General features: G+C 45.1%; 1 protein-coding gene across 1 annotated transcript in view; it reads left to right on the top strand.

The window, feature by feature from the left end:
• Positions 1 to 1,715: 1,715 nt before the first annotated feature.
• LOC115377741 (potassium voltage-gated channel subfamily C member 1-like) overlaps positions 1,716 to 27,042 on the top strand; it is a 38,870-nt gene continuing 13,543 nt past the window's right edge. Inside the window, exons 1-2 of the mRNA XM_030077722.1 lie at positions 1,716 to 1,793; positions 10,409 to 11,096. Coding sequence (XP_029933582.1) covers positions 10,476 to 11,096 — 621 coding nt within the window. The 5' untranslated portion in view covers positions 1,716 to 1,793; positions 10,409 to 10,475. The remainder of the gene's footprint in view (positions 1,794 to 10,408; positions 11,097 to 27,042) is intronic.

Consider the following 27,042-nt stretch of genomic DNA (forward strand, 5'->3'; position numbering starts at 1 on the left):
AAAGACAAGCAGCTGTGTCCATCTGAGCTGCACAATCTAAAATCTGGGACATCGTATGGTGTGCTACAAATTGCTTGGCTTTGATGCTCTTGCAGGACTTGCGCACAGTTGTTTAAATAATTTTTGTTCTGTGGTTCTAGGATTTAGATACTGTTTTTAATCCCTGCATCCTTATATTAGCCCTACAGAATAAAAGCACACTCAAATAGGGTGTCTCCTCTCACTTACAACAGCTGTAGATCATTAAAAAAAAATTGTAGAAACTAAAGAAAGGCCAGTATTCAATTATGGCATATTTGACCCTACAAGAGCTATTATGTTCATGTGGATTTCCCCCAAAGCCCAAAAGACATGCAGGTCAGATAGACTGAAGCCTCCACATTACACATGGTTCCCTGCCTGCCCCCCTCTGTGTATTCTGGCAAAGGCTCACCCTCCTGCCTTATATGACCCTGAACATGGGTAAATTGGTAAATAAAATTAATGATGTACTCTACAAATCTTTCTAAAACACCCCCCTGATCACTCTCCTTCCTTTTGGTGTCAGTGCTTGGCTCTCACATGGTCATTCTCAGTTTTTAACTAAATGCCTAAAATGTTAATTCAGTTCTCATAATGGCTCAGACACATTAGAAGCTCCAATATGTCCAGGGCTTATGCAAGTTGCCTACTGTATTAAGCAGCATAAGTGCTATGTAAGCAATCTAATAATACAAAAATGTCTCCAGGGCAGTGTTTGTAATGAAGATAGTCTATTTTATGTTTTTTTTTTTTTTTTCCCTCCAAATTAGACAGAGTAGAGAGCTGGCCTTCAGGACAAAGGCAACTCCTTCAAATGATTGTTACTATTGTTATTACTGAACATGGCATTACTGTAGGCTCTCCGTCCTGTAACCCACCTGCTCCTCTCTTACCACATGACCGCTGATGTCAGCCAGGCCAGAGTCAAGGATGGGAACCTGTAGACAAAATGGTGTTTGTGCGTCCGTTCAGCCAGTGAGCATGTGTAGGCTAAACAGAAAAAAAAAAAATGTAGAAATCAAAATAAATGCAAGGATTACTCATAGGCATCCTGTTATTTTTCTTTCTCTCTTTTTTTCCCTTGCTTATTTATTCATCAAGTTCAGCGCCAATATGAGAAATTAGCCTCTGTATTCACTGGGGTCCTCCCACCCCTCTGTCTTATTCTCTAATCCGCCCACATGTATCGTCTGAGGAAAAAAAATAGTGCAGAAGGTGACGCTCCTCCAAAGGAACAGAGAGAGGCAGAGAGAGGGAAAGGGAAAGAGAGAGGTGTCTACAAGCTGTATCTCCATTGAAACATTTGGGAGGGGGAGACAGAGGAAGAATTGAATGGTAGCTACACCCTGCGCCTGGAAGCGTAGAGACACTGTAACAAAGGCTGGCAATTATTTTTTTTTGGCAATAACAAAGAGGTGGGAGAGGGGCACAGAAATCGAGGGACATAGCAAAAGCCAGTTTTCAGGGGGACTTCTGCTTCATTTCATACGAGAGACTCATGCCTTGCCATCATCAGCATGATCATAAGCTATAAGTAATAAGCGGCAATAACGGTGTCAAAACGAGATTTTCAACAACAGACGCGCGCAATCCTATTTTGATTTATTATAATCGGGGTGAAAAAGAGCTCCTGAATGCCTGCGAGAAACTGGATACTCTCTCTGAAATCATAAGAAAGAACAATCTGACAAAGAAAACTACATTTTGATTGATCTTTTGGGTTAATGTGCGTGTTTTTGCACGCACACGAAACGAACCCGAACCAAAAGCAAGTGAGTATTAACCGTGTCTGTGTATATGTCTGTATTTTGGTGGTTTTATTCTGCGTTTATACGTCTAATAACAAAGCATTTAATGGGCCAGCGCAAAAAAAGAGGAAAAAAAATACAGCGTCTAGCCTACATTCAACAAGTATCGTTTTATCCACAATAAGTGCTAAATTTTTCTTGTAACATGTAAACACATTTTGTATTTTGATCAATACCTTGAGCAGCCAGAATAGCAATACTGTGTGAGAATTGTTCAAATTGGGATCGCAAAGTCCTCCAGTTGCATTATTTTTTTTTTCTAGCAGTTATAATAGTAAAGAGTAATGCACTCCTGCACAGTCCGATATTCAGTTTTAATTCTCCACTGCTATGGCGCCTAATATTTCATTTTCTAAAAGCTAACATCCCTCATTGCACAAATGGTGGGTGTTTCCCCATCTTTACCACCAGATCAGAGCAGTTTCATGCCTAGGAGAGGGATGTGTGTGCATTCCTCTCAGCATCATTTTGTGTGTGTGTGTGCGTGTGCGTATGTGTGTGTGTGTGTGTGTGTGAGTGTGTGTGTATCCGTCCATGTGTGTACTGCTTCTGTAAACGTGCATTTGCACACCTTTTGTTTTTCTCTTTTGCTTTTGCATGTGCATCAGTGTGTGTGTGTGTGTGTGTGTGTGTGTGTGCTTATGAGAGATGGTGTGGTAGCACTGGGTAAGTGTCAAGGCCTGAAATGGAGGTTTGATAACACAGCCATTGGAGGAGGGTGAGAGAGCTGGCACACACTCACACACACACATATACACACATACACATGCACACACATAGGGGAGAAGAAGGTGTGAGGGAGAGATTGGGGGGCATTGGAGCGGAAACACAGGAAGGACATAGCGTCACTGAGATCTCGTACAGGAAGTCTACGGGGGCAGTTAAACGTCTAGACATGCTCCTCTTTATCTAACCCCCTCACATCACCCATACCCTGGCATTATGTCAACTTGCTCAGCCTGCGCTCCAGCCGCATTCCCCTGCATCACATGAAAAGTCTTCAGTTTCATAACGCCTCTTCCCTCACTTTCCAGTGCATGCTCCTCATCTGCCACCTGGCTTCAGCGTGCTCTTCTCCTCTCTTAATGGGCTCTCTCTGTCTTCTTCCCTCCATTTGCCTTCCCCGTTTTTCTCAAATCCTGCATTATAAATCTACAGCTGGTGCTATTTTTAGACCGAGGGTAACCCAGAAAACACCCCTTCGATTTTACAAAAAAAAGCCTCCCCACCAGAGACAGCAGCATGCTGTCAGTGGATGTGATTGGTAGAGTAGTGATACGGGCTAGAAAGGAGAGTGCTGCTGTGTAAGTAGGGGGGAATAAATCTATTTTGAGACGTTGATTGAATTATGTGTCTGTCATGTTGTGTGTTGTGTGTTCTTGCCTCTGACCCTTCCTCTCTCCTCGGCTGCAATGGCTCCTTCCTCGTCTCATGTGTCGTATTGTGTGCCAGTCCCAGCGTTCACAACTTTTCCTGTCACTACTCTGCCTTTCTCGCCTCTCTCCTGTCTTTGAACTAATTCATCTCCCGATCAAGCTGACTCAGTCTTTCAAACCGTCCCAGTTTCAATCGTTTGACCTTCAGCCTCACCTCGAGCTAACCTTCAGTGTGGAAATGTCATGTTCTGTCATTTTGATGTGAAACTTCTCCTTTCATCTTTCCCTTCCCCGACTGTTGCTCTCCACTGTCCTCCTCTGTCCTCCCATCGCATTTCTTCTCTCCACCTGCCACATCTCTCTCACATGCTCAGTCTTGACTCCACTCTCTTCTCTCCTGGACTCTTTTGGAGTGTCTAGTCTAATCTATCTCTCTGCTGCCCTTCCCCTATGTCTAATTGCCGGGCTAGTTCACAGGTCAGGGAGCTGTGCAGTAATACTTCATCCCTCATCCGGTTTTTCTGTCTGGCCCAATGTACCACATCATTCCACTGCTGCATCGTAATGGTCCTAATCATCCAGGAAGGGCAGCACCATTAATTAGGACTGGTCGCATTTAAATGACCTGAGAGTGAAAGATGGCATGGAGCTTAGAGCTGTTTGGTCCTGATGCAGCTTCTTCATGAACCTAATGATTTTTTGGGGGGAGTCGGATAGTAGCCACTTAGCTTGGCTGTGGGATATTAGCTCGGATTTATCTGGGTCCAGAAATAGAAAAGCTTCCCGACATGAAACCTTATCCCATGGCTCTTTTTTTTTGCCTGCATTGCAATGCTGTTTAAGGAATTTTTGACCTCTCTCTTTGGTGGCTTGCTTCTCCTAACCCACAGAGGGGTGCTATAGTATCTCTCTGTATACATTCTCATTCACTGCACCCCTCATCTTCCCTTCCTCTGTTGTCTAGTGAGGTGTCATCCACCAGGCGTATCTATCCAGAATCTCAGCATTTATTCTCCTGTGGGTGTTTTAGGGAGGATTTTAGTCATGGACACTGACTGAGCTTTCAGAGCTCTATTACAGGCTTCATTTCTACTGGTCTATTCCTGAAAATGGCCTTATGTATTAATCATCCACCAGTCAGCTAAAAGGAGCAGACCTAAGAGCATGATTCCTGCTCTGACTCTCATAAAAAAGGTGGCAGGAGGTGATCGTGGTGAAAGTGGTAGCTTATTGGTGGTGACTGACCCATATGCACAAGGCTCAAGACCCCCAGGGGGGTGTTGGTGCTGCAGTTAATGTCTATTGGTCATAGGAGGCACTGCCCCTGGAGATCTGGTGTTGCTTAGTAGAGAAGCTTTCCCTGCCTCCGGTAGATTGGCCATTTCCTTTCTGCTTGCTTAATTGATTGGCTGTTTAATTCACGTTTTGGGAATTGCCTGCTGGTGAGCTTTATGGTGTCGAGAAATGCCCTGTTTTTTTTTCTCCCTCTCTGTGTACATTAGCTGTCTCAGAGCTAGTGGGTCATTGTGTGGCCTCGTTCTCTATATTATGTCCCTCATCATGCACTCATGCACACCCTCTCTCTCTCACACACACACACACACATATGACCACATGCTTCTTTCACCTTAGTCTTTCATCTTTTCTCCATCTATCCGTGCAATTCCCAGGATTATACATTCTTATCTTCTCAGTGCATACCCCACCCACCCCCATCTACCTATATTTACCTCCACAGTCACCACGGACTCTCACACTCGCACACACCCTTATCTGGCTTCTGATGTGGCAGACCAGTAGGTGCAATGACAATCAGAGGAAGAGAGGACACTGTGTGGTGACACCGCACTAAAAGGGGAGGTGACCGCAGTGCCTCTCCGGCGCTGCAGTGCCTCACTTTCTCCTGCTGGGGTCTCCTCAGCACTGGGGAGTGCGTGAGAGAGGAGAGAGAGAGGGAGAAAAAAGGTAGAGATGGGGGAGAGAGACAGGGAGGAAGGGAGGGTTGGAGAAAAGGAGGGAGGGAGGGAGTGTGGCGATGTGGATGGAACAGCGTGAAACCTTGTGGTTACATCCTTTGATGAGGTAGCGGGTGGGAAAAAAAATGGCTGCACACCAGAAACACACACTACACGCTCACACACACATTTGCACACATGTTTGCAAAGCCCTCCTTTTCCCCAGTGGTACATTTGCCATTCATCTCAGCTCTGCATGCATATCTATACCCCCCCTTTTCATTTTCTCTCCTCTCCTCCCTCTTAATCACTCTGTCTTCCCCGTTTTTACCTATTACTACTGCAGATGATTACCAATTTTCCCCCCTCGCCCCCTCCCCATCTTTTTTTATCACACCCTCTCTCATTTTTCCCATCGTTGTTCACATAATTCTCTCACTCCCCCACTCTCACGTCACCTCTCCCTCTCCCTCCTCTGCCTTTCCCTCAGTTTTCCCATCTCGTTCTTCTCTCTACCTCCTCTTCCATCGCCTCTCTCTCTCTCTTTCCCTCTCTCCCTCTGTGATTGGTAAAGGTTTTTGCTTTTTCTGCCAACTGGTGGGTCTGTTCCGCATAGTCAGCACTCCTCCAAATTCCTCCTGCCTCTATGCTCTCTCTCTCCCTCTCTCCTTCTCTCCCTCTCTCTCTCTCTAGTGTGCACTCTCCTCCCCTCCCCCCGGTTACTGCTGGTACCTCACAGTCAATGCGTCCCATAATCCCGTGCTCCCTCCCCCTCTTGCTGCAGTGTTTCTGCTAATATATATTAGCGTCAGTGCAGCCGTCGTGCACGAGCCTGGTGCGCTCCCCCCTCCCTCTCTCTCTCTCTCTCCCCCTCTCTTTCTCTTTCTACCCCTTTTCTCTCTTTATCTTTCCTCTCGATCCACTGCAGAAAAGCTCTCTCCTCCTTGAAGTTCACAATGAATATGCTGCATTTTGCACTCACAAAGGTTTTCTTAGCCTTTTTGTAGCACGCATAGCCAGGTGAGTGAGTGTGTGCATCTCTCTCTCACCCTCTGTGTGTGTGTGTGTGTGTATAGTGGTGAAGCAGTAGTAGCAGGGTGGCGCAGGACATGGTGGCCAAGGCAGGAAATGCTGCAGGGAGAGAGAGAGAAAGAGAGAGAGAGAGAGAGAGAGAGGTGGGAGGAGAGGAATTGTTCCTCTCTCTTGCTCCCCTACCCCTCTCCTTTTTTTCTTTTTTTTGCTCAATTTTTAGCCTCGTCCTGATGCGTATACAAACTCCCCCTCTCTCGCCTTCGTCTTCTCCCCTCCTTGCTTTCCCATCACCATCGGATCTTGAGTTCCTTCCTCCATTTTACACCCTGACTCTCACCTTCCTCTGGCTTCAACCCTACCCCCCACACCCCCCACCCCGCCCCCAACCCCAGCTCTCCTGATTCTTTTTCTTTTCTTTTCTTTTTTTTTTTTTGAGCAATCACAGTGCTGCCAGTGATCGAAGTGCTGAGGCCAGCTCTTAAAGGGATGTGTGTCCTTCCCCTGCACTAAGCTGAAACCCTCAAACTACACAGACAGCATCCTGAGATGAAACTAGGAAGTATTAAGCGTGTGCAACCTGAACTCGGTAGACTTTGTTAATCTAGTCTTGTTCATGACTGTTCCGTAAAATTCATATCAGCTCGCAGAAAAAGTGTAATTAGTTGAGAAAGGTGTAAAACAAAACAAACCAAAAACAAAACAAAAAACCCGTCTGCATTCTATCACAGCTAACCTCCAAATCCTACAATACATAAATGAATACTTAAGCACATTTATAGAATCAATATGCTTACCACACATGATTCAGCGCGAGCAAATGGCACTTAGACACAGTTAGAGACTTGTGGCTTTCCACATATAAAATATTCAGCAGTTCACTAATGACTTACAACTGCTTAAGAAGTAGGAGCTGGGACCTCGACTCATAAAGTTAAGTAAAAACAAAGTCATCCAAGTGGTAAATGTTCGACACTGGCATCATAAGAGCAGCTCCTAAAGAAGTTCAGAGCCCCCTTGCTTGTTTACCCCTTGCAGGTATTTGGAGGGTCTGTGGCTGCTCTGTCCCGTCCCGTCCCGTCCTGCTCTGCCTGTCAGAGGGGAGCAGGAGGTGTCACTGTCCAAGGTGCTGAAATCAAATCCATCCTACAACACAAGTAGCTCGCGCTGGGAAGCCCCACAGGACAGAGCTGGCTGTCGATTAAGACCCCTTAACGCTGTCCCAGCCTTAAGTTACTTCCAAATAATAAACTGTTAAAAGTTATGCATAATTATGCAACTGTTAAAAGTTATGCATAAATATTTAATTACACCTAAATATTTGTCACTTGATTAAAAAAACGTGCACATTTTTAGTTGCAAAGATTCACAAACAGACAGAATGGTGTGGCACAAAGCGAAAACTCAAGAGTCCAGTCTTTTTTTTTTTTTTTTTTTTGTCAAGCAAGCAAATTTGGTGATACTGCAGCAAAGACTGTGAAGAGTTTGACATGGGACAGCACAAGAAGTAGAGAGGCGCCATTTAACAGTTGAATTTTACTTGATTTTTCTTATCTATGCACATAAGATACATCCATTTCAGTTTTATGCTGTGTAGCATATTAGATGTCTATGCACTTTAACATTCATCACAGAACTGGTTCCAATGCAGTAGCTTTATTGTTGGTATCTCTTACCTGACTGCCGTGTGTCTTTCTCCAGGATCGTCCAAAAAAAAAAAAAAAAAAAAAAAAAAAAATCACACAAAAACGCAAACAAAAAAGTAAAAAAATTAGATTTGTAGAAAAAGAATAATGTCAAAATAAGGTCTGGAGAGACAAAACAAACTTTGTCATGAACAAAAAGTTTTTTTGAAATCTTAAAAAAGTGCACTTAAATGATTAAAAACAACAGAAAACACAATACTGTCAAGGATAAAAACAGAAAAAAAAAACACTGCAATGTCCTACACAGGAAAGGAAAGGAAAAAGTCTCAGGGAGAGAGAAGAAAAGAGTTGACCCAAAGTAAAAAGAGCATACTTTGGGCGAGGAAAAGCATAGGACTGAGTGAAAAGAAAGGGGGAATGGGAAGAAAACAGTGTATACAAGTAAAATGCAGTGAGAGAAAAGAGGACAGAAAGAGCAGAAGTGGAGAGAAAGAATGAGAGAGGGGCACTGGACAAGAATAAGAGCACGGAGTGAGAGCAGGAGAAGGAGGAGGAGGAAAGTGAAGCCTTGATTCCCCCCCTCCTTCAATGAAATGTGATTCCTTTATGCGGAATATGAGAGTGAGCGAGAGAGTGGGAGAGAGAGAGAAGGTAGATGGTGAGTGTAGGAGAGGGGGAGGGCTGGAGAGCGAGAGGGAGCGAGAGGAAGGAGGGGGCAGAGGAGGAGAGTGGCGCATTTCTTTGAATAGAGAAAAAGGTTAACAACATAGATACGGCGCATGTAGAGGCTTTTGGCGTGAACGTGTGGCTCTCTGAAGCGTTGTGGGTGAGCGCTGGCGACGCGGCGGGCACATGGGCTGGACGTGCTGACCTAGCTGGCTGGGGAAGGAGAGGAAGCAAATAACTCTGGCTTCTTTTTTACTGCAGCAGAATCCATTCACTTTTATAGTGCACTCTCCTTTTCGATGCCTTCCCCTCTCTGCTCTTCCCCCTCCACTCCTCCTCGCTCATTCACGCACACCCCCTCCCCCATTACAGGAGAAAGAGACAATGTTACACTAGCTGTTCACTGTAACTGCCTGTAGTGAGCGACTTAAGTGAGGGCAGAACTGTGCTGCATCCACTTTCTTCCTCTGTTTTTGTTTTTGGTGCCTCTTTTTCAGAAGAGGGTCCCGCAATCTTTCCATGTTCGTGACATTCTCTCTTGTCTTTCTCTTTCCATTCCTCCTCTTCCTCTGTGCCTGTCTTGTTTTCCTGATTGCGATTTGTTCCGTCCTTTTCGATCCGTCCATTAAAAATCAGATTTATGCCCTCACGCCCCCCTCCTCCTCCTCTGTCTCTCTCTTTCTGCCTCAGTCACCTCCTCCTCCCTCTCTCTTTCTCCCTCCTACTCTCACTTCCCTCTCTTGTACCCTTATCTCTCCCTTCTTTTCTGTCTTTTTGTCTCACGCTTTCCACACATATGCATTACACACACACACACACATAAACAAGTGTGCACAATGCATGGGATAAGTGGCAGGGAGCACTGACATAATCGTGCATCACATGAATGTTAAGGCAGCAGGGAGGCAGTGTGGAGGGGGCTGCAGCAGTGTGTGTAGCATGCACATAGACTGATTGAGGAGATCTAACATTAGTACGGACACTGCACTCTCGGGAGGCAATTAACACACACACACACACATACACACGCAGGATTCTGCGCCACCTTACGTCAGAGAGGCATTCTGGAGGAAGGAGCAAAGAAGCAGGGAGATGGATCCCCAATTTAATACCTCCTCTCTTTTTCCCATCGCTCTGTCACTCTCCTCTCTCATTCCCCCTCATTCTAATTGTCTCCCCCTCCTCCTTCTCTCCTTACAAACACACACATACACACACATGCACACACACACTCTATTCCGTGGCTTCCTTCTCTTGGGTGCCCAGCCAGGCAGAGGATGGAGGGGGGTGTGGGTTGGATGGGGGGTGCTTAAGTGTCATAGTGGCCTAATTAGGGAGAGGATTTGAATGAACACTGAGTTGAGGATCAAGTAGATCAATTAGAAATCACTGTGACTTAGGTCTCCCAAGAATAACAGTGGGCCCAAGTGGCTGAATGAGGGCAAAAATCCTGATGGGTAACACCGGCTGAGGAGGGGGACACGGATGAACCTGCATGTGTGTTTCCGGAGAGGCGGATTCAGGCTGGACAGTGCAAACCCACTATTCCAACAATCCTCCTCTCTGTGCAGTGTCAACAATTAGCCTGAGAGCATGTTGACTCCTGAAGCGGCTCAAGCCACCTGTTCAGATCTGTTTTTAACTCATGCTGCTCTAATAAGTTGCTGGCGTCTCCATTGAGCACAGTGCATCATTAAACCAACTTTGCAGCCAGTCTTTTTTCATGTCACATCCCCTGTCACTCACCACTACACCTGCACAGGGTCATTTAATGCCCACCTAATGGGTAATTACCATGTGGATAACTGCATATGTGCCGTGGTGCTTCATTTACAATGCAATGTTGATGCTTAATCCACATATTTCTCCCTTCTGCTAAAATTTCTGCCCTTTTTCTCTCCCCGCAGACTCCTCAGACTCCTCCCTCCTCCTCCCTTCGGTTTCTCTCATCCTCTCCCTCCCCCCCGGTCCTCTATGCTCAGTTCGGTGTGCGTATCCTCTTTCAAAGGGCGCAAGGGTGGGAACAAGTCGTCCAACAAAGCATGTTACAGCGCAGACATGACTTGTCCGTCGGAAAGCGAGAAAATCGTGATAAACTGCGGGGGGGTGCGGCATGAGACCTACCGGAGCACCCTAAAAACGTTGCCCGGTACCCGCTTATCGTGGCTTACCGAGCCGGACGCATTCAGCAACTTCGACTACGACCCCAAATCAGACGAGTTCTTCTTCGACCGCCACCCGTCAGTCTTTTCCTTCATCCTCAACTATTACCGCACGGGGAAGTTGCACTGTCCCAACGATGTGTGCGGTCCCTTGTTCGAGGAGGAGCTGGCCTTCTGGGGCATCGATGAGACAGACGTGGAGGCTTGTTGCTGGATGAATTACCGGCAGCACCGGGATGCAGAGGAGGCGCTGGACAGCTTTGAGACCCCCGAGCCGGAAGCGCCGGATGACGACCCCGCGCTGGGCGGCGCGGATGGGGACTTGAAAAGACTGTGCATGCAGGAGGACGCGAGGAAAGCGGGCTGGTGGAAAACCTGGCAGCCCAAAATTTGGGCACTTTTTGAAGACCCTTATTCCTCCAAATATGCCCGGGTGAGTTACCCATGTCCCCCTGCTCAAGGGACCAACTTGTTTCCATACTTAACATATTCTGCCACATGATCCCGCATGCCACCACTTGAGTCATGATAAGTTTTTAAAACTTTGTAGAATTTTCTCTCCATCACATCATCACGGCCATCCATTGCAGAGAAATAAATATTATATCATCATTAACTGCAAGCCACTTACTGTTGGTACCTGTGTCATCCCTGACAGTATGCTTGCATTAAAAGGCAGGATATAGACTCACGGATATTGAATAATTAATGTTGATAGCATAGGAAAAATGGAAAATGGTATGGCAACTATATCTATCGGTAGATGGCTATGGGCTGATGTTACAAATGAGGTTTTTGTCAACCAGATTCTTATACTAGATATATTACATTTCACACGAGCTTGATTCACACTGAATGCCTTTTTATTGCCATCATAACTCCTACCACCGTGTTCTGGTACTTGAACAGGTTTAATACATATCTGCTTCCAAACGCAGCATCCGCTGCGCCTCCTGCATCCAAACGCCTTCATTAGATCCTATTTGGCCGTTTACGATGCACATCAGAGCGCCGTATTTCATGTACTCTTATTTATTGAAGCACCTAACTGAGGAGGCTCATACGACCCCGAAGCCTCAGTGTTGAAGTACATGTCTCTCCCCCCATTTGCCCTTGGTAGTAGCCTAATGCTACTCTCTGGTGGCTTGCTTTTTTGACAGTCCCCTGTCCCAGTTGAAACCTACATGCCTTTTACGCACGGGCGTCGTTGCTGTTACGCAGCCCTTACTGTACAATGGAACATCCTTCATTGTTTTCATGTAAATAGTGAATGATTTGCCTTTCATCACCAAACGTTTGATGACCCTCTTTGATCATATAGGTACAAAGATGAGTAACAAGTAGCCTAGACAGAATCGTTTTGATCCTTGTTACATGAAAACATTCAGTTGTACTGAGCTGGTGGCTCCTTTTTCCCCCTCATTCTAGGTAAGGACAAAACCAGCTTCTTGATTGTAACAGCACTGATTATTTTTTCTTTTACATATTCAACCACATAATTTGACCATCTCTGTCATACACTCCATTCCTGATGTTAATACAGTTTGTTTCCTCTGCATGGTGAATATGTTGATCCATAGACTCTGTGAATGCATGCATACTGTAGGTCAACATTCAAAGCCAGACAGTCAGCAGACACCTGCAGTGGCCAGGCATTCATGCCATCATGTTGTACATTAGCGGCTAAATGCTGTATGCTTGTTGAAAACACATTTACAGCACAATCCAATTTGCATACTCAGCAATACATATCACATCTGCAATTCACATTTGGTCACATCTCAGATAAAGACGCTGGCTGGACGCACAGTCTTTCTCTCTCTCTCATACACACGTACACACACACACACCTCCTCCTCGAACCTCTGGCACCAAGCACGGGTCCACATACCTGATTTGTGTTTTCCCTGGAGGAAGGGGAGACTGTCAGGCTGTGATGGACAGATAGTCTGGATCGGGCCACCTGATCTGTCCCCCTGATCTCACTGGACTTGGGATCAGGTAGCAGGAAGTGCCTCTCTAACTGTCACTCTCGCCCCATCGGACAGAGCGCCTCAATCAGATTGATTTTTGAACCGCTCACCATGGACAGGCTCTCTGCCCCGTGGTTGGAGGGGGGACGGTTTAAGTTTAGATTCGTCGGATCAGCAGGTTTACCTCAAGTCAAATTGTAGATGGACCTGTGAGAAAGATCAGATGTGCGTGCAGACAGAGAAACTACATTCTTGCACCAAGTGGTGGTGGTGTTGGATGCTGATTTGACTTCCCTTCATGATATACAGAAGAATTTTGAGTTACTGTACCTGCTGCCTTGTCACCAAAGGCCAAGCTGTATTATGTAATGCACAGTTTAACACCAAACCCAGTGATTGCAGTAGATTTGGTGTGAATTATTCGATAAGTAACAGTCTCTATGCACCCAGCTGGTGGTGTTGGTGACTCCATGTTGGGGTTATGCAGAGCACAGAGCAGGTAGTAGGTGGGATTTATTACACTGCCTGCACAGCACCGGCTCTATTTGTGGGTGAACGCAGACCCATTTCTCTCCATAGGTTTAATATGCCAGCGCTATACGTCAAACAGCGATGTGACCCAGATCATTTTTTTTCCCATCCTCGCTCTCTAAAAACATTCAGTCCATCGTGGCAGAACCTTTGCTGGTTCCCCTGAAAGATGTAAATTATACGTTGAGAGTAAGAGAGAGAGGTATAGCGAGAGAGAGAGAGAGAGAGAGAGAGAGAGAGAGAGAGAGAGAGAGAAGGATGAGAAAAACTGGACAGAGGAAGAGAGAGGAGATAGTGATGTGGAAATACAATGAGACAGATGCGAGAATGACAGAGAGGGAAGAGGGAGATCGGGAAAATAAAAGAAGACTGAGGAGGAGAGGCATTACTCTAATGATTTAAAGGATTTTGTTTGCATGGCTGTGATGTAATGCACCAGTGATCAATGTTTTGATCAGAGTGGTTATTCATATTATCGCTCGACACGCAGGGCTTTTTTTTTGTCCCCCCCCCCCTTGGTGCATGATCGCGTGGGGCTCGCTCATGGATATACCGTAGTAGCACACATGTACACACACACACACACACACACTCATGCTGGTGTCTGTGCTGGCTTTTCTGCTGCAGTAGACATGGAGAGAGAGAGGAGGGGGAGCACTGGAGAAAGAGAAAGGGGGGGTGAGAGAGAGAGAGGGAGAGAGAGAGGGATAGGCAGAGCGAGTGAGATTGAGAAGGAGGGAGATAGTGGAGAAAAATACAGGAAAGAGGACGGAAAGGGAGAGAATCTGAGAGGGGAGACAGATGGAGAAAGAGTAGGACGGAGAGAGAGAGAGAGGAGCAAGAGGAGTGTTGGGATAAAAAAGGAGGAAGCGAAAGCCAGAGAGAGAGAGAGAGAGAGAGAGAGAGAGAGAGAGAGAGAGACATTGGATGTTGGGGGTGGGGACCCTTGTCTTACCATCTTCGATCAGCTATGAAGGCTTGAACCATCCAATCTTCCTACCGTGGCCCCCCTGCCTGCCTATTGATTGATATTTTATTGATTATCCTCTCTTTTTGTCTGCTTTAGACCATTCTCTCTCCCCCTGCCACCTCTTAAAACCTGAGCATGCTTAAAGGGACCAGGACTAGTTCTATTGTGTGATAACATGACCATTAACCCACTGACGCAATTTATGAATGCATGCATCTCTTGTTTTACTATGTGCTATACGGTGCATTTTGCATCTAATTTCTTTATTGATCCAAGCCCGGGTGACACTGAGTTTTACAGTGCAATTAACGCAACAAAGGAGACTTGGAGAACATAAACATGTCACCCAAGTAACAACACGCTTGACACGTTTGGATTTTGCCTTAATGTATTTTGTGCCCCATTTTGCCCTTCCATGAAAGGTTTTGTGGCCCGTGGTTTTAAAAGGCTGTTTTTAACTCTTATCTGCCTGAATGACAATGATCCTAATTGAATAACGAAGGATTTAGCAATATCTGTGTGAACTGTGTGGTTATTGTTTTGTTGTCAGTGTGTTGTTATTGAACCACAGGTAATCCAATTTGATTTTATCACTTGTCAGTCATCAGGTTGCCTATATGACACCGGGCTAACATGGAGGAGGGAGTCGTAGTGAATTTGCTGATCCCAGTCAAACATCCTCAAAGGCCTTCAGGAGCAGGGGTCCATTTGGGATTCAGAAATGTTCTGGTTATTGAAATGCTGTTAAAATATCAGTTTAATGCTTGTTCAGTGTGTGAAACGTGCATGCATAGACGTTCAGATTTGCATTGGACATATTTTGAATCACACGCCTCAAAAAGGAAGTTCCAACATTTTGAGAAACCGTTTGACTACAGTAAGCAATCCGTTTGGCCATCACAAGTCTGGATAAAGAAAGTTGAGATTACTATATCTTACACTAGCTGACATCATTATATGTACAGAAATATATCAAAATGATGGAGCCTTTGTTTCCCCTTTTAACACACACCTGTAGGATAAACACTTTGATTGATTATGTGATAGAAATTTGGCGCTACTGTGCTGCAGGTTCAGTTGCGTTTTGGTTCAGTTTAGCGTCAGAAGGACAGAGATGCCTTTGTCAGCATATCTCCTGACAAAGCACCATTTGTAGCTCAGCATGTACAAGATGCCCCTTCGCACCCCCCCCCCCCCCCCCCCCCCCCCCCCCCCCCGCTCCCCCTCCAAATCTGACTTTGTGTACTTGTACACTCGTTTTGGGGGAAAGCACTGTGTCCCGCTTGACTGTCCAGAGCCCCTCAGTGAAGGTCATGAGGGGCTCTGTGAACAGTCTGGTTCATTGTTTGCTGTTCCTTTCCACTGTGTTCAGCGCTCAAGTCCACAGCGCTGTCATAAACACAAATATGACCTGTCACTACGCCATGCAGCCTTAGAACAGGTTGTCTCTGGGTAAAAAACGCTGTGCTGGACGGAATATAGAGAGGGATGTATTGATAGTCTTATCTACATATATATAGTAACAGCGTTTATAAATAGTCCAGGTGTTGGGGGAGAAACAGATTGCTTGCAGCAGGATTTGGGTGACATTACCATTTCTGTCAGGGACACTGAAGCACATTTTCAGGGGTGAAAACCTTCTGACTGAGAGGCTGAGTTTTTGTGTGGGGTAGGTGAGGTGCTATTTGGGACATACACAAGTAAGCTTTTCTAACTGGAAGTGATAATTCAAGCAAAAAGCACATTAACACCTGTGCTGGAAAGCGCTTGCATTGTGTGTTTCATAAATGCAGTGTCCTCTTTTGATTTAAACAGTTATCAAGCACTCATTTTTACTATATTAGGTCACTTCTAATTTTGCATAGCCTTGTGAGATTCTTTTTTTTTTTTTTTTTTTTTTTTTTTTTGCACGACCGTTTTGCCCCAGAGCCACGTAGCTCCATCTACAGTTCCTCCCAACTATGGTCTGGGTTTTAAAAGAACTGTGCTGACTGTCTCTGTGGATTGTGCGTGCAGGGCCCTGGCCGTCGCAGCGGGCCTCGGCCTTTCTCTCCCGTGTGTTTACTCTGTCATTTGTCGTGCCGTCCCGCCGTGCTCCATGCTGTGTGCTCTGTGATGTCAACCCCATTCTCATTTTTATGTTGAAAGGGTGTAGCTCACCCTAAAAAATGATGAGAGCACCCCAGTTATGAACCTCACCACTGCTGCTCCATCAGCAATGGTGTGAAAAGATCATGTCTGGCTGCTTTCTGTTAAACAGAAGGTACTGCATAGAACTCAAGTTTAACTCTAAACAGCAGGGTTTAAGTATTCTTCCTTCCAACTTGTTTTATTCAAACCCTAACTCTGTTGAAAGGCCTATTTCCCACTTCCATTCTTGTTTCTCTCCCTGTGGGTTACATCTGAAAATAGCAAAGAGAGGGAATGAGGCCTTAATCTCATTCTCTGGTGGCAAATCTATTCCTCCATTACTGGTGAGAGGATAAGACTTGTATGACCATTCACATCCGCATAAGCAAGGCTTAGAAAATACACCTATGGCACCTTGGCAGTATTTTTTATCGGGGCAGTACAGTGGCCTACAGGTTCGAACCCGTCTTACCCTCTTCTTGACAAAGAGAGCGAGATAGACAGAGATAATCAAAAGTGCCCAAGTTTACTTTTGTACACTGAAAGCTTTTTTTGCAAGGGCACGACAAACAATTAGTAGACTCGCCTTTCCTGTGCCGGCGTTAGGGAAATCCATCATGTCCTGTTTCAATTTTCCCTGACAAGGTTTTGTACCCCAGGCCTTCTCATGTTGTGTTCATATCCTAAGATATCTCAGTCTCTACTTTCTGCGCTGCCTAGTAATTTGAGCGCTGTCTGTTGGTGCTATTTAACTGGATACATCCTCGCTAGCAGACAACAAGGAAACAGGGGACATGACCGAGACACACACACAAAGAACTAAAAAACTTATCAAAGTTGTTTTTGGACCTCATTAACTGCATTAACAAGTATTAGATTTCAGACAAGAGCGATTAGCCTGCTGTGCGATTGTGTTACAAAAATCGCTTCCTCCGTCACTCCAAATACCCCCCTCCTTGTCTTTATTTCCCGCTCATCATCTTCCTCATCCTCCTCCTCCTCTGCCTTGGTCCATTTAGCCATGCCGGCTATGTGCTGAATCAGCAGTCCACACCACTGTACAGCCAGTCAATTAGCTGGCCCTCTTGGTAAACCTTGGACATTCTGCTCTTATGCTCTGGAATTTAAATGTTTTAGGACACTGGAGTGGCTGGAGAGCTCACATGGTGCCAGAGCCGATTATAGTGGTGGGAGTCTGAATTCTCTAAATGGGGCAAAATCTAGTCAAATCACATGAGAGAGAGAGCAGCGCATTGTGTACTATATTCACACACACACACGGCCACACACATACACACACAAACACAGGGACGCGCACATGCGTAAATAAACAAGCAGATAGTGTGCATTTACCTGCGCAGTTAAAACCTCTCTAATTGCACGCAATTCGTTACAAGTCCTTACACTGCATCGAAACTGCAAGGGCACTCAATTATTCATAGGGACTTCAGGCCGTACTGTAACTAAACAAAGGCTTAACATGATATAGAAACACCTCTTTCCGCTCAAGCATCTTCTACTTCACCTTCTTTAACTCTGGGGTGAACATAAATCCATCTCACTGCTTTCACCTTTACACGTCAGCCCATACTCGGTATCTGCTGCCGCCCATAAACCATTTTGCAGAACATTAACACTTGCAGCACCCACGTAAATCACTTCATGTGATACACCTCTGCATGTAACCCGGCAGACCACGCTCACACATATGTATTTTACAACGCCATTCTCAAACCCCCCCCAAAAATGGAGTGGCCTCTAGTTTTAGTGTCAGCGGAACAGATGCAGTTGACAAACAACAACAAATGAGCTTTCCAGTCAGCCATGATATTCGATCATGCAAATAAATCTTTAAGAATTTGCGGTGGCTGAGGATTTCATAAATATCTGGTGTGCGCAGTATCGGGAGAAAAAATTGTAGATTCACACCGCAATGAGTAGTCTTAGACTTGAGTAAGGCGAGGCAAACGCGCTGATGATGGTTACCGTGCTGTGGCTTGACACATGTGGTTAATGCTTTTCGTGAGTGTCTATGCATGGTTGGCCACGTGTCGTTGCTGCTCGCCTTGCCCCGTGGCACGTTAACAGTCAAGCTGGATTCCTGCTCATTCCCTTGGAAAATGACATTGGAGAGCGTCACTGGGACAATTCCTGTGTGACCATCTGCTTCCGTGTGATTGTCCCTCCTTTCCAAGTGGCAGCGGAGTACAGGGAGAGCGTGGGCACCATTAAATGACCAGTTTAGGGTGGAGGGGTGTGTGGAGGGTATTCTTGCAAATGGTGGCTGTGCAAAATGTCTGATTTAGGATGTTTCTGAAATGTTTCAGAATGGCTGGCGAAGATTAGAGCATCCTAATCTTCCAGTCAGACAGAAGTTGGGCTGTTAACAGAGGAAGGTCTCATACATATCATGCATTTTGTACCGTGACAATTTTCTGTTTAATTCTAGAAGCAGGTCACCAGCGAGAAACTAATGCCCAGATATGTGGAAGTGTTTTGTTTTGCTACAAAATCCTCTGGAATCTACCCTGTACATAGGTGTGTTGTGTGTACTTGTCCCTTTACTTTTTATCTTACAAAGCTTTTTTTTTTTTTTTAATCAACCTTTAAGATAGATTAAGGACGGTGAGACACTGTAGCACAGCGGGACAAAGACAGAGGGGGGAGAGAGAGGATGGTGGTGGTGGGAGGGGGCAGAATGAGAAAAAGAGGAGGAAGAGGCATGAAGGTGCTCAGTCATCAAAGCTAATAGAAGAAGAAGCATAGCTTTGCCAAACTAGCTTTCAGACCCCCAGACAATGTAAGCAGAGGACAGGAAGGGACAGGAGAGCAGTGGGACGAAAGGAGAAAGGGGTGAGGGAGGGAGGAAGAGGGGAGGACCAGCCGACAAAGAGGGGAGCTGTGTCGCAAGGACAAATGCACATAGTATGCTGCAGTAATCTGGATCGAATACAAAGCAGATGAGAGGCAGAGGACGGGAGTACAGCTCGCTCACCTCCACACAGTATTTGTTTGTCTTCAGAAATGTTTGACAGGACTGCAGTGGGAATGAAATGGAGGGGACCTTAACGCTGCAGAGCAGATACGACACTGTGACGTGTCAGCTGGAGAGCTCTGTGTGTGTGTGTGTGTGTGTGTGTGTGTTTGCGTTCTGTGTCTTTGTGTGTGCGCTTGTGTGGGAGAGCTCACCGATTCAACTGTAGAGTGTCAGGGAGTTGAGTCATTCAGGGAATCACTGAAACAGAAGCCTGTGTTGTGTTTGAGTTTCACCGTTATCACTTTCAAGAGTGCTGACCTCAAAGATTCAGTGTTTCTGACACTCAGAAAATAAAGTATATGAAATGATTACCTGGAGCTGAGGCTAATTATACCTCTAAGTTCATCGCAACCTCCCTCCAGCCTCCACTGCTCCTCTCCTGACGATCAGGCGTTTGATGAATCTCGGTGCATACATACAGGATAATACATTGTGACATGTGTTTAGCATGTGTGCAAATATGTATTCTTCCTGAATACATGTGTATTTCTCACCTCCCCATCACCATCTTCATACTCCCTCCCTCCTTCCTTTTCCTAACCTCTCGTGCCCTTCATTATCCTGCAGTGTCCCATGTTGGGTGACCCCTCACAGGGACTATGAGTCTCATGCCGCCACTGCTTGTCCTGGCGCAGATCCAGTATGCCCCCCTGCCCCACTTCACTCATGGCGATTTCATTTCCCTTGAGTGCTGACATGGCCGAAGCTTCGCTGAACACCTCCCTCCTATAAATATATATTGTGCTGCTTTGCCTGGCATCTTTGACTCACCCCTACCCCCAGGTGGTCATCAGATCCCCCCTGACCGGGGTTGATGGGAGACACAGAGGGCTCGGGTGGGAGGACGGGTCACAAAAAGGTTGCTATCTGCCCTGCTATTGTTTCCCAACTATTGTCAATCTGTCATTTTCAGCTGTCATGGATCTCCTGTTTGAAATGAGCCTTGGGCCCGCTGGATCAATGCTCCATGAAATTTAGACTATTCTTCAATAGTAAAGCCAGTGCACTCAAAGTGTCTCCTTTGATTGCTTAAAGCTGCAGTATGGAGGGGAAGATGCCTAGGTTGTCACAAGCATGTAATCAAACTGTAATCAGTTATTTTACATGTGTTTTTTTTCTATGTACAATGGATCTAATGCAAACTATTGGACTGAAGACAATGAATACTGTGTCGTTAATATTTTTGTCACATTTCATGAGCCATGCCAGCATAACCTGCGCTCACATTCAGAAACCTTGAGGTTGAGAGGTCATAGCCGCTAAAAGCTATTGTAATAATTCATAATGTGACACATAAAGAAAAAGGAAAGACCTCCTCTCTCTGTTTCTCCCTCTGTCTCGGCCTTCCAGCTCAGTTTTACTGCTTGTCCATTTCACACGCAATGTCCCTAAAGGGAACTCTCTCTCCTCTGACATTTTAGTCGTTCACTTCCTCTTGTTCAAGAACTTTACTGTTAGTTTTAGTTTTTTTTGTGTGTGTAATCTCAAGCCTAAAGTCGGTAAATTGTCATTTGAAACATTAGTCTGCAGTGTCTCTTTGAATGTGTCAGTGATAATGACATCGACGATGATGATGATGATGATGATGATGATGATGATGGTGATGGTAGCAGTGAGGGCCGTTCGTGTGACTCACTTAAGGTTATACTCACACTGGAAGCAAAGTGGCTACTTTCTTAGTCCTTGAGTGATGGGCGCAGTCATTCACCTAAGATAATAGATTAATCACCCGCTCCCCCTCTAAACCTGTGGTTGAGTCGCCCTTCAGGAGAACGTTCTGCATTCCACATCGTTTAAACGTTCATTTTTCATGCCTCATTCATGTGCAGATTTCAGATCATCCTTCAATGTCTCCTTATCATTGCTGACTCGGCAGTAGTGGTCGCCCATTTGCTTTGCCCTCAGGGAAAGATTCCACATACTCCATCTTACTGTTCTCTGTTCATCGCACTAATGCTGATCAAACATCATGGCCAGTGTTCATGGACCGAGAGCAATATTAATAATGAGCATAGCCCTGTATTTCTCTCCCTATCTTCCTCAAGGTCACTCACCCTTGACCTTAAAAATGGCTATTTTTAAGTTTTCATTGAACAATTAGCAGCCAGTCCAAAAGATCACAATTTGGCGGGGCCCTCCTCCTCTATATTCAGCCATGTACGGCAGCTCTAGGAGCAGTATTTGGCATAGCCCTGTCCTTGGTGCCTGAAAGCAGAGGCTAACGCAGTGGTTGTCATGGTGACAGAGAGCCAGGCAGGGCTGTGGTAATACTGTAATGATAAAGCTCTTCTGGATGGTGCCGCAGTAAACACAGCGCCACTAGGGTCCCGTTAAGGAAGAGCGCAGCACACCGCCGTGCATGCAAAAATGCCTGTAGGGCTAATATCAGCTCTGACAATCTCTGGTTGGTTATATCACTTATATTCACGCGCTCCCCCTTTTATCTTTCCTCTCTTTCCTTGTTCTCTCTGTCTATATTGCCTTACTCTCCCTCTGTCTCTGCCTTTGATTGGTGTGACTCAAATCACTGTCTTCCCTCCTCTGCTCATCTTTTCATCTCCTTTCCCTCCATCCGAGCCATTCCTTCCTTCGCTCTCTTTAATTCATTCATCCATCCAAACACAATCAACGCTCTCTATCATCAACTTCCCTTCACAGTTCCTCTCTCTCTCTCAAAGGCCCTATCTCTTTTGCCTCTCTCTCCCTCTGACTCCCTCTCTTTAAAATTTATGTTGATGATCTTTCCAAATCTAATTTCAGAGCCCAGAGAGCTAGGAGGACTCTATTGCGCCTTGAAGGTCATTGTGGCACAGGTATTCGGTATAGTGGCTTTGTCATGGTGAATTCCATACATTAGGCTTGACACTAATATCACGGTGTGCTTCTGAAAGGTAAATTCATAAGGCATGGCTTTTCAGGCAAGAAATGGACAGATATGTGCACACATTTTCGCCAGATGAGTCGCGCATTGGCCTGTGTCTTCACGATGCAGTAAAGGGAGGAATGGTGGGAGACAACAGAGACAGAGTGCCCTCGGGAGATAAATAAGTGTGAAGTGACAGAGTGCTACTCCTCCTTTTATCATCATCCTCCACCTCTCTCTCTGTGTCTCTCCTCTCTTTGGCGATCCTTCACCATCGCCTCAATGCAGTGCTCATGTAGCTACCACTTACTATCTGTGATCGGCAAGTGCGCACACACCTCCCGTGCCCATAGGCTGTTTATCTAGCTCCCGTTGTGAGTCATGTCCACACACACACGTGCGCCCGGGTACTTATTCTAACACATGCCCAAGTGAACACATGCATAAGCACACACACACACACACACACAAACATCTGCACCTGTGTGCTGTGTATGTGAAAGCTTGATGAATAGCGTGAGGTACATTACATTAATGGTCAAGCCATGGGAGTGCTTCAGGATCTCACTCCTCGCACACAATAGATCTCTGCTTGACACGCTACTGTATATTTAAAAAGGACCAACTCTTGTGATGGATGGATCCATATTGATTTGGGGTTCATATTTACAGTTTTATCCATTGCGCTCTGCCCTACTTGAATTACTGTTTAATCCAATTACTCAACACATCGTGGTGAAGAGCACAGGCCATCTCAGCTGTTCTCCTTCACACGCTTTTTGCCCTCAGCTGTTTTGAGTAACACACACTCTACACAAACACACACACACGGCTCTCTTAAGTAGTCACAGGTCATGTAATATTTTGCCAGTCCAAACTTTAATGAGGTAGAGTATACACTTCTGAAATACCCCAAAGCGCTGCTCTGTTGTACACCAACATTTATAGTTAGTGTGTTTAGATAAATCCTATAGGTCAAAGCCCCAAATATTAAAGGTGCACAGTGCAAAAATGTTGAGGGTCCACTGAAGTGAGGTCCATTTAGACTCAACTGATGAAAAAACATGGAATCAAGCTTGCAATTTGATGGTTGAGTCTGCATGATTTTCATCATCAGCCTAACTCACCTATAGATTACGTAGGCACCGGGGATAGCAGTTTTGTGTAGTTCACCTTAAACTGTTTGAATTTGATGTCACCTCTCATTGGCTGGTGGAGTTTCAGCCGTGCAGGGCCAAGTTTGTCTTTTGCTTGCAATTCATCTCTTCCAGTGTGCAGAGAAGATTCCAGTCAGTGACCAACTCTTGAATTTCATTTAGGCAATCAGGACAAATCTACACATGAAGATTGCCGTGGGCGAAGTGTAGGTCAGTTCAGTAATGTTATAAGTAAAAGTGAATCGTCTGATGAGCTACAATTGTTTGAAAATTAGGTTTCTGTGACACAGGAAACTGTCTTGTCTTTCCCCCTCGTCCCTTTGGACCTTGTCACCACTCACATGCAGTTGCAGTTGCAGTTGCAGTTGCAGCTTGTGCAGCGTTTCACCAGAACAAACACCGAGCTATCAGCTTTGTTAATTAGCCAGCAACAAGGAACATATAAAAGAAGGAGAGGCCATTACATTATAATGAAAGATTTCCAAATTGCACCGGTGCCAACAATATTGAAGTCAGTGGGAAGAGAACAGAAAATACAATGACAGGGAGGAAACAACACCAAACAAAACACACACTTCACACACAGACTGGTGATTGTTATGCAGTGTGCACGGTAGCTGTCCTTGGTACTGGTTTGAGTCCGTCCAGCAGCTACATAGAGCCCAGCTCAAGCTTAAAACATGCTGCTATAATATAATATTTTCCACATCCAAAAAAAAAAAAAAAAAAAAATTATCTCAATATTAAACAGAGGCAGGACCTCCACTATGACCTGAAAGTTCTTCTCTGTTGACACCCCGCCTCACAATTGGGCCTGATTGGACAGGTGTGACATGTAAATCCCGCCTAATGCAGCTTTAGCTTGCATGTCTCCATTTTGATATACGCCTGAAGATTTAACATACATGCATTTAGATAGACTGGCCACTGTGGGGAAAAAGACTCAAGAACTCTGTCTCTAAGCCGGGTGACAGCAGTTGTTTTTACCGCCATGGCCTGTCAGTTCGCATTACCCTTAAATCTTCTGAAAACTTTGGCCTCTCTCTTCCTCTCACCATCATTCTTAGTCCCTTCTCTCCTCTTCCTCATCTTTTTGACTGTCCCCATCACTTGACACAGTCAGGCCACTTTGGGATCATCAGACTGATGAGGTAGCATAGCTTAGCACGGCCCAGCTCCGGACGAAGCCTCTGCTGCTGTCTTTGTCTGAGATCCTCTGTCTCGCTAAAAGAATAGGCCTGTTAAATGTTTGGATTATCCTGTCTAGTTTCCTCAGCTCATTTTAGTCCATTTTCCTCCTTCCTGGTTTTATCATGTTGTATCCTTTCTCCTGGACCTCTCTGACATTTTCTTGTGTCCCTCTTTACACTTGGTTCCACATTTGGCTTGGCTCCCTCCTTACCGTCCCACCTGTCTGCCCCCTCGTGTGTCTCCACCTGTGCAGCCTAGATCCCATTATTTTGTTTTTGCGAGCAGATGTTCGTATGCTTGTGTGTAACGCTAGATCTTAAAGTAGTGTAGCATGAAAACTTCACTTCCTCACCTCAAAGACAAACGCTGCACTTTTAACCATCCTCAACATTTCAGTCTTCACTGCTTCCTTACTCTGACCACCACTGCCATATTATTTACATCATTAATGTCATCGTCAGGAATATCAGCAACATTAAGATCAGGAATAAGAGTGCAACACTCGAGGGCAAAACTCTCCTCCTTGCCCAGATTTGTACATGTAAAGGGTTTCTGGTGCTCAGCCAATGAGGGAGCGTCCTGAGCAGGTCCCGCTGGTACTATCCTGCTTCCCTGGGACAGGGGGGGCTGGTACGGGAGAAGGGGTGGGAGGGTGATTGAGAACCTCAGTGTGTGTGTATGTGTTTTCACGATACAGAGGGGGAGAGCACTGCAGCAATCTGAGAAAGTAGGTCAGACACCGACTAGCGAGAAACATGGCAGAGGAGAAAAGAGGTAGGGAAAGAAAGATGGAAAGGCAAAGGGAGGAAAAGAGGGGGAGAGAAAGGGGAAAAGGAGAGAAAAAAAGGCTAGAGAGAGTTGTGATGGGGGATGGGTACTGAGACCCAGCAGAATACAGAAAACCTGGAACAAACATGACAGATACTAATCTGCAAACAATTCGGGGTACAAAGAGTTACTCCTCCAAAAATACTATCATTGCAATGTCCTGATTTACTGGAATTGGCGCTCCATGTTACTCCACTGAGCTCTTACACAAGTTTGGCGAAGCGCTTTCATTAAAAAAAAAAAAAAAAATAGCATAACTCAAAAACACTGGCCTTAAAATTCTGCTAAATTAACTACATACAGTAATCCAGGATTACAGCTGCCCCATTCCAGTCCAGTATGGGTGACACTTATGGTTTTCTTAGAAGGTCACGTCTTTGGCTAAATGCTTGTCAGTAATGCCCATTATGAATACAATCTTTAATCTTTTTCTGTCATCAAGACTTGTGGAGAAGTATGTGTCGTCTTTCATCCAATTCTGAATTAAGAGCAAAGCTGAGATTGGAGAGAGAACCGAGATCTTGCAAGAAAAATCACAGACACTGGTTCCTTCTGTTTTTTGCTGAGTTCTAAGGCTTCCTCTTGTATGTTGCTCTTGATATTACATAAGTGCATAACATTGAAAATACACAGTGACACGCACAATACACTGAGGGCACTCAGGCTCCTTATATATATGGGCTCCACTCAAGTATGAATTACCTCTCTCTTTTGCTCCTCTGGCCATGTCTGTGTTTTATTATTTATTTGATAAAGCACAAAGTATACTGCATCTATAAATACACTGCAGGGCATGTAGGAATGGACTGCAATAGGAAAAAGACTGTGCAACAGCCACACACACACTGGTGTTATCACGCTACTGTAATTGATTCAGGGACAATTGAATGGGCTAGCATAATGAGCTTGGGTACATACAGACAGTAAGCTTGCAGACTGCACACATGGCAAACGCTAGGCAAACCAAACGCCCAGGTGACTGACGAAAAAGCAAGCACGCCTCAAATATGAACAATCAAGAGGACGAAGAAATGTCTATTCCTTTTAAACTGAGTCACCCATCTCAATGAGAAAACAGCAGAGATTTCCGTGTCAAGACACTGTTATTACTAAGCTTGTTTTTTTTGCTTTGTGTCCAAGAAATTTACCCTGAGGAGAAAGTTTTGGAAGTGAAGGAGCAAGCTTAGTGCTGCCAGATATCATAGTATAGAAAGGATGCCACTAGTAGACAGGGCAACAATATAATACTCTCAAGGGGTAGAAAGCGATGCACGCAGCATCCAAAATGTTAGTAGTAACACTTTGATTTGATTGCTTTTAATATTACCCATCCCTTTCTTGCCATATATTTTACAATGAAATTTCATCAAATGCATTTTAACCATCTCAGTTACTGGGTGATTTAATTTAGTATCAAAATAATGTACACAGTGATTTCCTCAGGTCAAGCTATAAGACATATGTGGGTTTAGTCCCAACAATGCAAATAGAGAGTAACTCAGAAGTTACTTGCATCTGTGTGAAAATGTCAATAAGGCGGATAGGTATCTTAACACTTATGGATCAAGCCAAATCATCTTCCTTTCAAGCATAAAGCCTTGAAGCATTTTGGGCATTAGAAAAAACATTTATAGGTAGTGCGCACAATTTAGAGTTTATTCTGCTGGATGCCAGCTTAACAATGGCAACAAACTCATGT

This window comes from Myripristis murdjan, chromosome 19 (genome assembly GCF_902150065.1).
Source record: "Myripristis murdjan chromosome 19, fMyrMur1.1, whole genome shotgun sequence".
Taxonomy (NCBI): domain Eukaryota; kingdom Metazoa; phylum Chordata; class Actinopteri; order Holocentriformes; family Holocentridae; genus Myripristis; species Myripristis murdjan.